At 40.5% G+C, this 14852-nt stretch overlaps 1 protein-coding gene and 1 non-coding gene across 2 annotated transcripts; both read right to left on the bottom strand.

Moving 5' to 3' along the window:
- Positions 1–1120: 1120 nt before the first annotated feature.
- Positions 1121–7545, bottom strand: arl8bb (ADP-ribosylation factor-like 8Bb). The gene is made up of 7 exons (XM_071494398.1): positions 7409–7545; positions 5897–5977; positions 5643–5716; positions 5272–5365; positions 4736–4803; positions 4319–4389; positions 1121–3056 (listed from the first exon to the last, which is right to left on the bottom strand). Exons 1-7 carry the CDS (start codon positions 7529–7531, stop codon positions 3007–3009), a joined length of 561 nt encoding a protein of 186 aa, XP_071350499.1. The 5' UTR covers positions 7532–7545; the 3' UTR covers positions 1121–3006.
- Positions 7546–8936: 1391 nt separating this feature from the next.
- On the bottom strand, positions 8937–9008 carry trnat-cgu (transfer RNA threonine (anticodon CGU)). Its single transcript has one exon. It is a non-coding gene; the product is annotated as a tRNA-Thr (tRNA).
- Between the last annotated feature and the right edge of the window lie 5844 nt (positions 9009–14852).

The following is a 14852-nucleotide window of genomic DNA, read 5'->3' as shown; positions in this document are numbered from 1 at the left end:
AAGCTATGAGAGAGTGAATCATGTCCGGAGAAATATTCCATAATTCAATTCATAGCAGCTGTTGTAATTTTGGATGATGAATGGTCATTTATGGGACAGACCGAAGAGTTTGGACCCTTAGGAAATGCAAACAGTGCTTATGTGACAGGTGGTAGGTGCAAAACATGTTGTATTACATAATGAGCGCATTGGTAATGGAGTGTAACTACATTAATAGTATGTTGCACTTTTGGGTCATCTCCATGACCTCTCTACATAAATCCTTGAGGCAGGTCTGTAACCAACACTTCATCCCTTTGCAGTTACTGCAGTTGTAAACCACACACACTCAAGGACCCACACGCACATATACACAAGTTCCCATGTGGACACAGACAGGCTACGGTCTCCGTTGACCCATGGAATTCATCAGGTAACACCTACATCTATCCACACGCTCTAACTACCTCCCTGGCATACAATAAATACCAGCAGCTGTTCATTAAATGCTGGGTTTAAGAAATGAGATTAATTAAGGTGTTCCTGTTTTAACTGCACGGGGCCACCTCTCGGAGGGCTCTGCAGCTCCAGCTGTGAGAGCACAATTTGCTTTATTGCCCCCTAGTTTGCAGCACACTCCCTGCACTTGTTTTAACATTAGCAGAGTGTTGCATTTCTAAGAATAATTTCTCTGCCAAGAAACACTACAAGGTGTTAATCATCTATTGTGGGCTCTGTAAGTAACAATGGCTGCTTAATGGAAAACACAGATACAGATACAGATAGTTAGGATTGTGTGAGAAACAAGCATATTATGGGTGCAGGTAGGCTGCTTGCTATGGGCTCTATTGAGAACTGCAGTGTAAGAAATGCTGAAAACTGAGCTCATTTACATTTAGTGCATTTCTAAATCTCTTCAAGACTTCTCCACCCCTATATAAACCTGCCCCACAATAACAACAACAAACACAAAAATATAAAGAGGAAATCAGGTTCATGATTCATCAAAAGAGAACTTCAGGTAAAACTTACAGCCAGATTTTAAAGCCCCCTTTCATCATCATCCTTTGAAAGTCCTCTGCCTCCACCTAGTGGTGACAAACTGACAACTTACCAAGGAATTTGGATGCAGCACTTGAGATCCTTAAAAATAAAAACAAATTTATTAGCAATCACAGGGAAAGAATGCATTACATCTACAGGAGCCTTTGTTGGAATAAAAATGCTAACTTCTTATTTACAAAGTCTGCAATTGAATGTGATTAAGTTCAGCACATGCACATACAAATTGCAAATAGGCTATATATTATTACACAGGTAACAAAGCTTTCCCCGAATTACCCACTCAGTCACCCAATTATACAGCCCCTCACTGCTGCTGTGGTCCCAACAATCGACATTTAGGATTACAACGATCACCAGACACAGTACAACATGTGAGATAACAGAGAGTGGGCGATGGATGTGTAAAACAAACATTACAGTGAAATGCAGGAGCCAGGTAGGCCTACTTGTAGTATTGTAGCAGAAGGGATAACTCACCCCCATCTGGTGGCGCACACACACACACACACACACACACACACACACACAAATTAACAGATCAAGATGCACTGGCCAAGCAAGGGACAGATTAATATACAGTGGTTGAACCTGGGCGAAATCATTGTCTTGTCACTCAAAGGAAATGACGAGTCAATCAATACGTCGCGTTTAGAGGAGCCAGCGCTGTCCTTGGACTGCTAAGGCTTTCGCAAGAAGACATCAGGACTCAGACAAGGGTGTGGCGAGGCATGGATGACATCAAGCATCCAACGCTTTGAACTAATGGACTGTCTTCTGCTCTCCATCATCTCAGTCCCCGTGACTAACACTGGCTTTCTGTTATCCAACCTGAACAAAATAGGGATTATAAAAAACACACTGAGCGCACCCATACTATAGTCAGACCATTTAAAAAAAAAAAAAAAAATCCCATAACAACCTGAGAACTGCAAGCAAACGTCAGCCCACATTTCAAGCTACATAAAAGAGTTGCAGGCTGCAAGTGAAACAGCATTCAAAGTTTACCAAACAAAATGTAACATTTCCTTATTCACCCCACCTCCCTGTCATTCATCACTTCATTCCTCCTTTTCCATTGTTAGTACAGTGCTGTCTTTTCTCAGACATCATAATGTGTTTACATGATTAGAAAACATAGAATGAGATTGTCTAGAGGTGGTGTTAAGTGTAATCAAGGGATTAAGCTGTTTTTTTTTTTTTTATATTGGGTTAGAAGTTGCATTGGGCAATAACTGATTGGGACACTCACTGAGCCAAAGGCACTTAAAAATCTGCTGACGTATTTTAGGATTTTTGCCTAAGACACAACAACCACTCACAGTCTTACGTTCTATTGATCTTTATGTTATGTGTAAACTTTAATTTAAGTCACTTGATAAAATAGATACTTCCATATGCCAGCAAATAAACTGCAGGCTACATTGCTAAGGGTTTATCAGGGACTGAAGGCATTAGCAAAAGCAACCATCATCATTTGGCAAATAACCGTTAAAAACTACAATCACACGATGTCACGTAAACACCTAATGCTGACAGGCAACAAAACGGATGTTTGATTGTGGGATTAGAGGAGCTCCATCCTAGTTGGGGAACAGTACACTGCAACATTATTAGATTCCTGTGTCGAAGAAAACAGAAGCCCAAAAAAAAAAAAAATTCAATGACGTACACAGACAGAGAGCACGTCCGTAATGACAGGCGATAAGGCATGATGGGTATGGACAATCCACCTTCTAGCACAGTACTGAGACAACTTTTCAAGACTCCAGATAGTTGGGGGTGGTGGTAGTGCTGTACAGGGGCTACACATCTATGGTAGTGTACTGGGTGATGCAGGTGGTGCCGGTAGTGAGCAGAGAGAGAGCTGGGTTACTTCACGGAGGCAGTGGAAGGGATGACTGTCGAGGACCCATGACCATTAGAGGGCTGAGGCCAGAGCTGCGACTGGGGAGGGCTTCACTTTCAGCTTCTCCGGGACTTTGAATGCTGGATGAGCCACTGCAGCGTGATATCTGCAGGGAGCAAAGACGTTTTGATGACTTCAGCAAGAAAATGTTACTAAACATTTGTACCCACGAGGTTTGATGGAGAATCATTTACACTCTGATCAGAGGGTGACTCATTCTGTCCTGCTGGACTCCTCTATTTGCTCTGCTGTTGTCTCGTCAGTCCAGGTTCAAATCCAATGTGTGTAATGCACATTTTATTTGTACCATAAATGTTTTATGGCCAGTGTTTATTTTATCGTCGTCATGTTTTACAGTGTTGTGCACCCTCTTATCTATTTAGTTGTTATCGTTTATCTGTTTTACTGTTTTTTATAAATCTATTTTATTGGTTTTGTTTCCTTCAGTTTTAGTTCTGTGTTTGTCTCACACTGTTTCACTGTATACATTCATGCTGTCTTATTATTAGCTCGTCGTCTGTAAAGCATTTTGACTTGCACTACAAAAGGTGCAACACAGATAGAGCTTGATTGACTGACTTAATGTGCAAGATGCAACGTGACACCAAACAACTCAACTCTGAAGCATCAAATAGGAGTCCAGGTAATTATTTTTATAGAAATAAGTTCTGTATGACTTGGACTGTAAAGAAAGAAAAGTATCAGGACCCATATGGTGAAAATACAATAAAATAATTTCAGTTAGTGTCTGTCCTTATTGTACTGTAATATACAGACTTTTTCCTCCCCCCTGTCGCCAAGTGCTTGCTCTTTGTGGGAACTGTTGGGTTTTTTTCTTAAACAAAGTAAGGTCTTGACCTTACCCTGTAAAGTGCCTTGAGATAATGTATATTATGATTTGGCGCTATACAAATAAAATTGAATTGAATTGAATTGAATTGAATTGTATAACATGTTCTTTAAATTTTCTCTAAGTGGCATTTGAAGAGAGAACAAATGGTGAAAATGCTATTTACATTGAGGCTACAGCCAAAAGTCACAACTGATTATGAGCCTTATTTTAATTTCAGTGTCTTGAAAAGTGCACATGTTGACTGCAATACGAATCAGACACTTCAGACTTCAGCTGCAGCTCATGTCAGAGTGATAAATCTGATCTTACGTAACACAAATGAAGTCTTTTTCACAGAGCAGCAGCTGACCAGTCCCAGAGTGAAACGCTGTAAGTCTGGGACTAGGCTAGCCAAGGGAGAGGAGTTTTTATGCTAGCTAAAGTCAGATTTATTTATACCTCCTAAATCAAACAGAATTTCCACAAGTTTCCCGTCTTAACTAATCTTGCTTTATGAACCCCCCTCAGATGTTTACCTATGTTGTCTTTCTCTTTGCAGGAGACAGAGTAGCAGCAGATCTCTCGGTCCTGAATGGCAGATAGGTTCCTGCAAACAGAAACATAAAATCACACCTTCAAATGTTTAGAATTAAAACGCTTATTTTCAAGAGCATAAAATCCTTGACTAATGTATGATGCAACACAACTATGTGAATACCCCTAACCACAAACTTTTGGCCATGTTGTGTAAGCTTAATTCACTGGAAACATCTAAAATCATTATCTTTGGATCAGCACTGAGATAATTTACTATCTACTAAGTCTGTGACTGATGAACAAACCAGTGACAGAAAAGAACATGAGGTTTTGCATATGTGAGCTTTTGGTTACATCACAAATCCTTCTGTTCTTGCTGGATTATCAACAGAAATACAATATTCAGAGTGCCTCACATTTTTTCAATGAGCTGCTTCTCATCAAGTGCGTTGGGTAGGTCGCGTTTGTTGCCCAGTACTAGAACCTGGAAAATCAGAAAGAAGAAGAAGAGTGCTAATCAATATCCAGTACGGCAATGTATCAGTGTTACTGCACGGTGTGATCAGTAAAGGATTTCTCTGAACCACATGCCCTTCACAACCCTTCACAGAATTCTTACTGCTAGGACAAAATAAACTGCCTGTGTGTGGTGTCAAGTCACCGCAGCTGGAGGCCCCTTGATTCAGCACATCAAACCCTGTCAAGTCAATTATGCCGTCAGCTTAGATACTGAAAACTCATTAGAAATCCTAGCTCGTGCTCAAATGACCGCTGAGTGTAATGTCATCAAGGCTGAGTCACTGCAAGCCATTAGCTGCAATGATTACTCATTATGAGTGTGATCACTGGCTGTGACCACGGTCACTACACCAACAGAAATCAAGTGTGAAAAACAAAGGTGAGTCTGAAAAATCAAGAGCTTTTGGTTCAAAAATTACAAGCAGCCTCTTACAGGAATTCCTTGTAGTTGTGGTTTATCTAAGAGGTTGTGCAGTTCATTTCTGGAAGCTTCTATCTTCTCTCGATCTGCTGCATCCACCATGTAACTGCATAGGAAAACAACAAAATACTACTTTAAATTTGGTAGCATTGAAATAGCTGTTTCACGTCGCCAAAATTAACCCCCCCCCATTCAAAACTTTGTTCAAGTGAAACATAACATCTAACATAACATCATCAGAGAACTATGTAGTGAATCTATTATATGAGGAAATGAAGAAATGATAACACTGAAACCAAGCCAAACATTAACACGATGAATACACATTTTTGTGTGTAATTTTTTGTCCAGGCACAAAGGCCATGTGCTGTACTCAGACTTACACAATTGCATTGACTCCTCTACAGTAGCGCTCCCACATGCTTCTGAAGCGGGGCTGTCCACCTATGTCCCATATCTGAAGCAAAAAAACAATACAGTTATAAGGAAAAAAAAAAAAAAAAGCAAACCAATCACTGCACCATTACTGCTCTCAAGTGCAGAGTACACAACTCTACACAGGCACTGGTCCAGAATAAAATCAATTTCAGTTAGATAGTGAGCGCATCCAGCTGGACACTTTTGCTTGTTATCCTACCTTTATTGTCACATTTCCTTTAGTGACCTTCCGCATGTTGAAACCAACTGTGGGAATCATGTCTTCACTGAACTGCCCCGACTGCATGAGACAAACACAAGGACAAACAGTGGCATGTTGGTGAAAACTGTATGTTACATTGTGAAAAGACACACCAAGCGTGGTAATTAACATTGAGTGACGACCTGATTGCATCAGCTCTATTGTCAGAGATTCAAATAAAAATCTGTTGAAATGTATTTAAGTCATTATAGTTTCATCTGATTCAGAAATCACATGAACAGCCTGGAGGATGTGAATCATTTCTGTGTATGTGGTCGTAATAAATAAGGAAATGATTCAATTAAAGGGGTAATATTAGCTGCATGACGACTGTAGCTGAATTTGAGCACTTGCCCTTTTACTCCATTCATCATGTTGGGATGATACCATCTATGCATCAGCATACATTAGCTTCCAATCAAGCTTTCGCCAGCCAGCCAGAGCTGTTACCAAATATCACAGAAGTGCCATAAAAAATGAAAGCAGGCACTTATCCTCACAATGTTTCACTCAGCTGTAGCGCTTAGATAGGCACTACCTTGTCTTAGTAACAAATAACATGACTTAATATTTAAACAAAAAGTAAAATATGCTACATAGCTTTAACAGCCTTGGTTGTGTGGCTGGGCCTGGGCCTAGTAGAGCAGCCTGTGTGAGGGAGAAGGAAGCTGAGCAGATCACCTCACATGACCACAACAGAGCCGCAAAAAAAAAAAAAAAAAAGTGTACTATTATAATGAATCGATGAAAAGGGAAAGCTATAGTCCTGTGGCTTACAACTTGCCTTAGAGTACAGTGTGGCCTATCAGCTAGAATCACAGACATAAACAAAACTGGGCTACATAGTGTCACCCCTACCCAGGCAAGGCTGTGGCTGAACAGGCTAGACATCACAAGAAACAGCTCCAACAAAGAACTCACAGAAACCATGCGTTATAATATTAGGCAGGAGCTAATGCCACTGCTGAATTCAGATATATATGCTTGCTATATAATAGGATATTCGAAGTAAAGTTATTTTCTTTGTATTTGTGGTCTGTCCTGACGGTATACACAGGTGGCAGCCTGTAGCCATGATGGCCCCAGGCCTCGCAGGCTTCTTTACACCCACCTAGATGACGCAGACAAGACTGCCTGTTTACAAAATGTAGCTGTGGCCGTGTTGTCAACATGTCGCTCCTGTTGACACACCGGCAGCGATTACACTGACGAGTCCGCTCACATGACCGGTTTCATAAGTGAGCGCACAGTCATACCAACCACTTCGTCATTTCAGCTGGCGAACAGCAGCTGGCGGGAGGGTTACGTGTTGTATCGCAGCCATATGCACCAGAACTGTCCGGACATGAAGTCCTGTCCCTGGATCTGTGGAGCAATAACCTATACATCTGTAACATATGCAAAGAAAGCCTCGTCCACCACCTCCTCCAGGTAGTAGCCGGGGCCCACACTGAGCTGCTAGCTACTTACTGCAATCACGTTGACGAATGTGGTTTTTCCGGAGTACTGAAGTCCCACTAAAGTAAGCTCCATCTCCTCTTTCCAGAACAGGGACCTGAACCAGTCCAAAAGCCTGTTAATGAGGGCCAGCATCTTGGATGACACAGCAGTCGCAGTCGCTGCGGCCGTCTGGATGTGAACTTGCTAGCAGTCTACACAGGAAGTAGCTAGCTGCTTTGTCATATCATGTGATCTAACGACGAGCGGTGCTGGATCTGCCCGGGGAGTGCACGAGCCTCACGGGAGCGCGCACGGCGACTGCGGAGCCTGACAATGACTTCAGATGTGAAGTGTTTGATGGGTTTAGATGGAGACCAAAGGGAATTCAGCATCTTTGTGCCGGTGCATCCCAACTTCCAAAGCAGCATTTCAAATGTTTACAATAATTTTTATTTCAATCAAATTGTTGCAATGGTAAATGGCCAAATAAAAGCTGTTTTTTATTTTAACTGCAATAAACCTTTGTGTTCACAGAGGCACATGTGTCATGTGTCAGAGGTTTTTGTAACTTTTCATGCATTAACGTTTCTTTCTGATTAGGTGTTTATCAAGAAATACATAAATTAAGACATATTGAGATATTTTAATAAGAGTCTTACTAATTTTTTCAACTTCATGGTGTAATTATTATCTTTGATTATGAGTAGCATACCATCCACATTTGCAAGTTAACAAGTGTGTTCAGCTGGGATTCAAATATATATATATATAAATTAAATGCTAAAATATTGGCTAAGATTGCAGAGAGTCATTTAGGGGATAAAAATACATATTGAAAAAATAATATATAATACATATAAATATATATTATTTATATATAAATAAATAAAAGATTATATTGTGATTAATATAATAATATTTTATGTAACGGCAATAAATGCAACAAACAGACAAAATATTTTTTTGGGGGGGGGGTGCACTGACACTGCTGTGGTTAGAAAAATTAAGGACCAGCCCAGATGAAAGCGCAGATCATCCTTTGACTGCAATTCAGGCTAATGAAACATGTCAGAAGCTTTCGAAACTTAACTACTCTAAAATTAATCTCAGGTTTATAAGTTTAGAAATGTATGACAATGGCTAATTATACACAAGAGCTGAGAGGAATCTCTCATAACTCAACATGTGATCACTCAGTTGTCATGGATAACAATGGCTGGGCTGTTCTTGTATATTGATACATTCCACTTTTCCCAGTCTTATGATTTGCACAGATAAACCCACATTATTATTATTGTTGTCATTATCACTGTTAGTAGTAGTAGTAGTGATAGCAGTAGTTGCTATTTAACGTGAACTTTATCCAAACGAAAACTATCCAAAACCTAAATGATGAAGCGTTGAGTCACCAGTTTACTGCATGTCTTTGGATCGTGGGAGGAAAGTGGAGAAAACATGCAAAGCACACACGGATAAGGCATCTGTCGGCCAACTGGCAGATTAGAACCCAGAAACTTAAACCTAAGGACACACGGCCATTTAATCAGCTATATTTTAAAGGCATGGATGGGGATTGAACCCATGATTTTTGGTTTACGAGACCAACGCCTTACCACTTGGCCACCATGCCACCACATGAAATCGCTTAAAGCCATCTTCACCAACTTCAATCTGATCTTGGGGCTTGAAGAAGTCCTCCTGATGTACCATACAACAGTCAGATAGTGAAGCCAAGGATGTGTGGAGGGGTTGTTCTTCAGATGCGGGGTGGACATGCCACGAATAGACTGCATAGGTAGAAGATGAGGATAGATGTGTGCAAGGACACAGTTAACTGATAGAGGGGAGACAGCCCTGAGGAGATGGGAGGGTTGTGTCTGTCCCTGTCTTCTCTTCTCTGTTTCACACACAGAAAAATCAGCTGTTCCCAGGCACGAGTGAAGGAGGTGAAATGGAGTCAGATAACCACGAAGGAGGTCGGTCGGGCAACAGCCAATGAAGAAGAGTTCAACCTACATTCCTTGCTTCCTTTGTGTAACAGTCATAAAAAGGCCGGGCTAGGGGGAAGTCAGTGTGTCAAACTTCGTGAACTGGCACAGCTGCATGTTGATGTCAGGGAAAGATAGTTTGGACCCGGAGCTCTGTAACGATCCTCTTTTAATTTTGTGAAAGCTTGTTTAATAAATTAGTGAAAAGAATTCTGAATTCGTCTCCTGCATTAACTTCATCAAACGAACACGCGAGTTTACTTGAAACGAGAAAAGATAGTAAGCTCAACAGCTTTCATTTTAAAACAAAAACGATCACTGTCCATACTAACCTGAAAATGCATACAGACATGACCATTCACATTCACTGAGCATGTGTGAGTAGGTTTAAACAGGAAGGATTGTCTACCCTGCAGTTGATTCATTCCAGAAAATAATACCAATGAGAAACAGTAAAGACAGTTACAGACACTAAATGCAGAATTTAACTGCACAACAGCCGCTAGCAAAGACAACAAGGTCAGTAACACTTGTAATTCGTTATTCATGTTGCTTTCACCACTTGTGTCTATGTCACCCTCTCCAAATGTCTCTGTTGTTGTCCGTCCAGACTACAACACAACCCTGGAGTAAAAATGTAGCAAAAGAGATGAATTTTAAAATGAATGTGTACGTAGCTTGTGTGGACTGGTTATATTTTGCATTGAGAATGGACGAGTCACTGACAATTTCTTATCAACCCCAATCCATAACTTAGTTGTATCTGTTACAGAGGCCCCTGCAGTGTGTGGTGTTGTTGAACTGTATTGCATTGTGCTGAATTACAACAGTCATCTGATGCACTCACCTGCTTGAACGTCACATCAAAGTCGTCTACAATCTGCTCTAAATCCACCATCTCTGCTGATTTATTCCCAGTGCAAAATATAACCAGTTCCCTCAGCCTCACTGGTCTCACTGTGAAATATAAACATGAAGTCGGCACCTGACCCCCAGACTGATCAACAACCTGCCCGACTGTTGTGTGGTACATCAGGACTTCCTCAAGCCACAAGATCAGATTGAAGTTGGTGAAGATGGCTTTACACTGCTAAACATGGGGGTGTGTTGGCCAAGCGGCAAGGTGTTGGTCTTGAAAACCAAAGATTATGGGTTCAATCCCCAACCATACCATTAAAAGGTATGTGATGAGATGTGAAGGCATCAGAATACTGAAGTCTTTGCACAGGGTTTAAGACTTCCATCCTTACTGTGGAAGGCGTCCTGCTTTACACCTATGGACCTTTGATCAACATGCTGTCCTTATTTCCATCCCATATAAGCGATGCAAAATGCTTAAATGTCTGATGTTCCTCCGAAACTCTAAAGAAATATCTGCTTTTGCCAAAAAACAAACTTTAAATTTGCAGAAAAAAAAGAAAATTAGGTGATGAAATTCAATGAAGCTTTATTTTGTAAGTTACCTGTATTTTGTTGCATTATTCTTAGTTAATCAAAATAAATAAAACTGCAGTTGGATTGATATTACCTGGGATGCACAATAAAAAAAACAGATTTCCATTCATGAAAATTTATTCCATGTACCATGGAAACAATATAACCTGATTACTTCCTGGCTTCCTGGCTTCCTTCCACGTGTTCCCATCAAAATATGTTTCTCAGTGACGTATACATCACCTTAGTGCATATCACACAGCTGCTCTGATTAAATGTGTCAGCACATGTAAACAATAGACCAAATTAAATCACAATACAATTAATACACAGTGTTAATTGGCATGAGGTCCAATTACGCAGGTACTTCATCTCCAGGGTTTAAATGCAAGTTTGACATTTTTAAAATAATCATGTTAATTTATATCAATCCAACCAATTTCTGCTGCTACCCCGAGGCAGGTTGTGGTGGCAACAGCGCAAGCAAAGTAGCAGAGACGACAATTTCCCTGACAAAAGTTCACATCACATCTGGAGCCTGAATGGTGCGAAATGTCGTTCCATTATCACTGTCTGGAGAGCAGGCGAGACAGATAGGTGTTACTTTTTGTTTAAACTTTGTGTAACATAGACAATTTTAAAGCTTGTAAGGTATACCTCTGATTAATATTAACATTATTAGTAATATGTTTTTTGACCGCCATTAATTAGCAAACTTTTTTTAACCAAAAATTCCAAAATTGGGTTATTTTGTCAAATTAAACTGTTAAATACAAATAATGTATACACGAATCCAAAAACCATTTAACCCATACTTACAATAAAGGCAAGAAAATACAAAATAAATATATAAAATAAATATAAAACAAGTATATGTAGGAATAAGGAATCAGGCATTGGGGAAAGGTGTTTGGGAGTGACAATCAATCAATCTAAACATCAAAAAGCTGCTGATCCGTACAACTTTGTGTTTATTTGATTGTTTCAGAACGGTCCTGAAGAATCTCATTTGGGCAGAGCCCGAGAGCCCCCACCTCAAGCCCCCAGGGTGGCAACCTGGGAATTTGAAGAGAACAGCAAGGCCAGCAAAAAAAGCTTGCAGCAATTATGGAGAGCAGGAGCTACATGAAACACATAAACTAAAGACAAAGACTGTGGTGTGATTTTGGTTATACAATACTTACTTATAAAATTATCACTCAGAGAGAAAGTTAGAAGAGACAGACTATCCGTCTGTTTTTTTTTTTCAGGAGTGAGTGAGAGAGGGAGAGAGAGAAAGAGAGAGAGAGAGACAGGAAAATTAGGGAGAAAGTGAGAATGACATCCAGCAAAGGGCCACAGGCCAGACTCGAACCCGGGCCAGGGACATTCCAGATCATGGGACTGGCCCTGCTGTTGCAGTCCAGCCAAAAACAAAAATTCCAAACCCACTAAAGATAAATTAATGTGGCTGACATTTAGCTATTACTATGGAATAGCTGAAAACATCAACCCCTCAGCATGTGCAAAAAAAGTTCCCATGTTCTATTAAATTTCTCATGTGAACCGTTTGTAGAACATCTAATTTTTTCCATTTTAACAAAGTAAAAAATGTCTTTCAACAATAAAGAATGAGAGGAGGGTTGAGGTGATTTCCACCTCAGTAAATCAGATGTCTGGCTAATAAGGTAACAAAAACTACAAAGCCTGCCTTGTATTTTGGAAGCAGCAGAGTGGGAGGCAGAACCCCACACAATGCTGTGTTCAAATTGAGTCCTGATACAATCTGGTTAAAAAATTGTAATAAATAGGTATGTAAGGAAGACATGATGGCCACGTGATTTTGGTCTTGTGAACTCCTCAAGGGAATCCCTTCAAATTTGGCACGAACATTCACTTGGACTTAAGGAGGAACTGTTTAGACTTTGGTCATCAAAGGTAAAAGGTCAAGATCATGCTGACCTCACAAAACGTGGTTTTTGCCTTGTGAATGCAACATATCAGTAACACCATTAGGGAATTTCTTCAAATTTGGTACAAATGTTCACTTGGACTCAAGGAAAAACTGATTAGATTTTGGTGGGCAAAGGTCAAGGTCATGGTGACCTCACAAAGCACTTTTTAGCCATTACTCAAGACTTCACACAGCAATTATGACAAAATTTCACACAAATGGTTAATATTTTATAAGACTATGGGTAAACACGGCTGCAATCTGAAACTAGGCTAAGTGGCAGACAACAGCAAGGCGGTAATTCTAGTTATATTATATACAGAGGCTGAACACACTGTGGGAATAACATTATATAAAAATGAGATCAAAGCCTTTGTGGAGGGGAATGTGGTTTAGAGAGAGTGAACAGGTGAGGGCTAGCAGCCGTTAGCCCCGATTTGCTAAGCTGGGCATTTTGCTCAATGGCTAACTGAAGGCTTATTTATATGCCGGCCAATTAGGCAGTTAACAGGCCAAGATAGCATGCCAGGTATGCTGAGCGCAGACACCGATATTGCACTCACCTCAAAACACAGGACCCCAGACTTCCTCACATACCGTTAGTCAATTAATCGCACAACAAGCCATATTATTTGTCTGATATTTGCATGAAAAATCATCCAAAAAGCATAAACACAGCTGAGAGATCATGTTCAATGACTCAAATTAGCTGAGGTGACACCTAACGGAGCCACCTGACATTGAAATTATGCATAACTTTAAGCAATAATAAAATTTAAATGGGTGAAAAATTCACCCCCTGATCAGCTGAAGGGAGATATTAGCCATAGAGACTAAAGCTGTAGACTAAAGCTGTGTAGGTGTACCAGTTGTGTACCAGGCTGTAAACATGTTAATTTCTGCTGTTAAGTTGGGCATTTTAACATGGGAGTTAGTGAGGACTGACTTGTTTTTTGAGCCAGCCTCAGGCAGCCAGTCAAGGAACTGCAGTGTGTGCTTCATTTTTCAGCCTGGAGGTTGCCGCTTGGTTTTCACTTCTCAGGTGCCACTGCAGCATATACAAGCCGTTCCTATAACTTAAAGAGAGGGGAAACTGTGACACCTACTGGACAGGTGACACAGTGGCCGATGGGGATGCAGCTCATCTAATCACCTGTTTGTGTGTGTTTGTGTCTCCAGGGTAACAACATGCAAGTGGTGAGGTTCCCTGATAAAGTGAATTCCTGTTGGAATAGTGTAAGTAACACACACAAACACAAATGCAAACACACACACACACACACACATAAGCATACACACCTGAGAGCCTCCGTCTGTATCTTCAAACACACTTTTTATGCCTCCACACTGGCAACAGCCGGGCATTATGTTTTTGGGCCGTCCTTTGTCCCATTCTTGTGAATGTGATATCTATCATGCACAAACATTCATTTGGACTAAAAGACGAACTGATTTGATTTTGGTGGTCAAAGGTCAAGTTCACGGTGACCTCACGGAATACAGTTTTGGCCTTGTTAACACAACATCTCAGTAACTCTTCAAGAGAATCACTTCAATCACTTGGCACAAATGTCCACTTTGACTCAAGGATCAAGTGATTACATTTTGATGGACAAAGGCTAAAGGTCAAGGTCAATGTGATCGCACAAAACACTTTATAAGCATACAGCAAGTATGACAAAATGTCACACAAATGGTTATTATTCTATATGACTCTGGATAAACAGGGACGTAATCTGAAACTAATCTGAATGGCGGAGGCAAATAACAGCGAGGTGGTTCTACTTCTCGTTCTACTATCTAATCTATCTGTCTGATGTTATTCTGGTTGGAATGGAGAAGTGATGTACAGGCTTCCAGCAGAGAAATTCCCTCCTGTTGCTTCTGTTACTCCTCCATTAAACACTTCCCTGTCACAGCCAGTCAGCCTGACAGGCTCATGATTTATGGCAGTAGTCACCAAGTGGAAGAACACAACACAGACAGACTCATACTAAAATCAGTCACCTGAAGCCGCAAGAAATCAAATATAAGGTGTCTCTTTTTTGTCTACGAAGATTCCGGCTGACTTTTGTCGGTTGTTTCTGAAATACTTCTCTCCTCGCAATTTTACTCAGTG

Source organism: Trachinotus anak, unplaced genomic scaffold (genome assembly GCF_046630095.1).
Source record: "Trachinotus anak isolate AG129_WGS33_773 ecotype Australia unplaced genomic scaffold, CSIRO_AGI_Tana_v1 ptg000013l, whole genome shotgun sequence".
Taxonomy (NCBI): Eukaryota; Metazoa; Chordata; class Actinopteri; order Carangiformes; family Carangidae; genus Trachinotus; species Trachinotus anak.
This window is presented reverse-complemented; position numbering and strand designations above follow the sequence as displayed.

Excerpts from the sequence above, each read along its gene's own strand:
- arl8bb (XM_071494398.1), bottom strand. The coding sequence starts at position 7,531 with ATGCTGGCCCTCATTAACAGGCTTTTGGACTGGTTCAGGTCCCTGTTC. Across the intron at positions 5,978-7,408 it reads CATTCGTCAACGTGATTGCA|TCGGGGCAGTTCAGTGAAGA; the intron begins GTAAGTAGCTAG and ends TGTCTCATGCAG. Across the intron at positions 3,057-4,318 it reads CAAAGAGAAAGACAACATAG|ATATCACGCTGCAGTGGCTC; the intron begins GTAAACATCTGA and ends TGCTCCCTGCAG.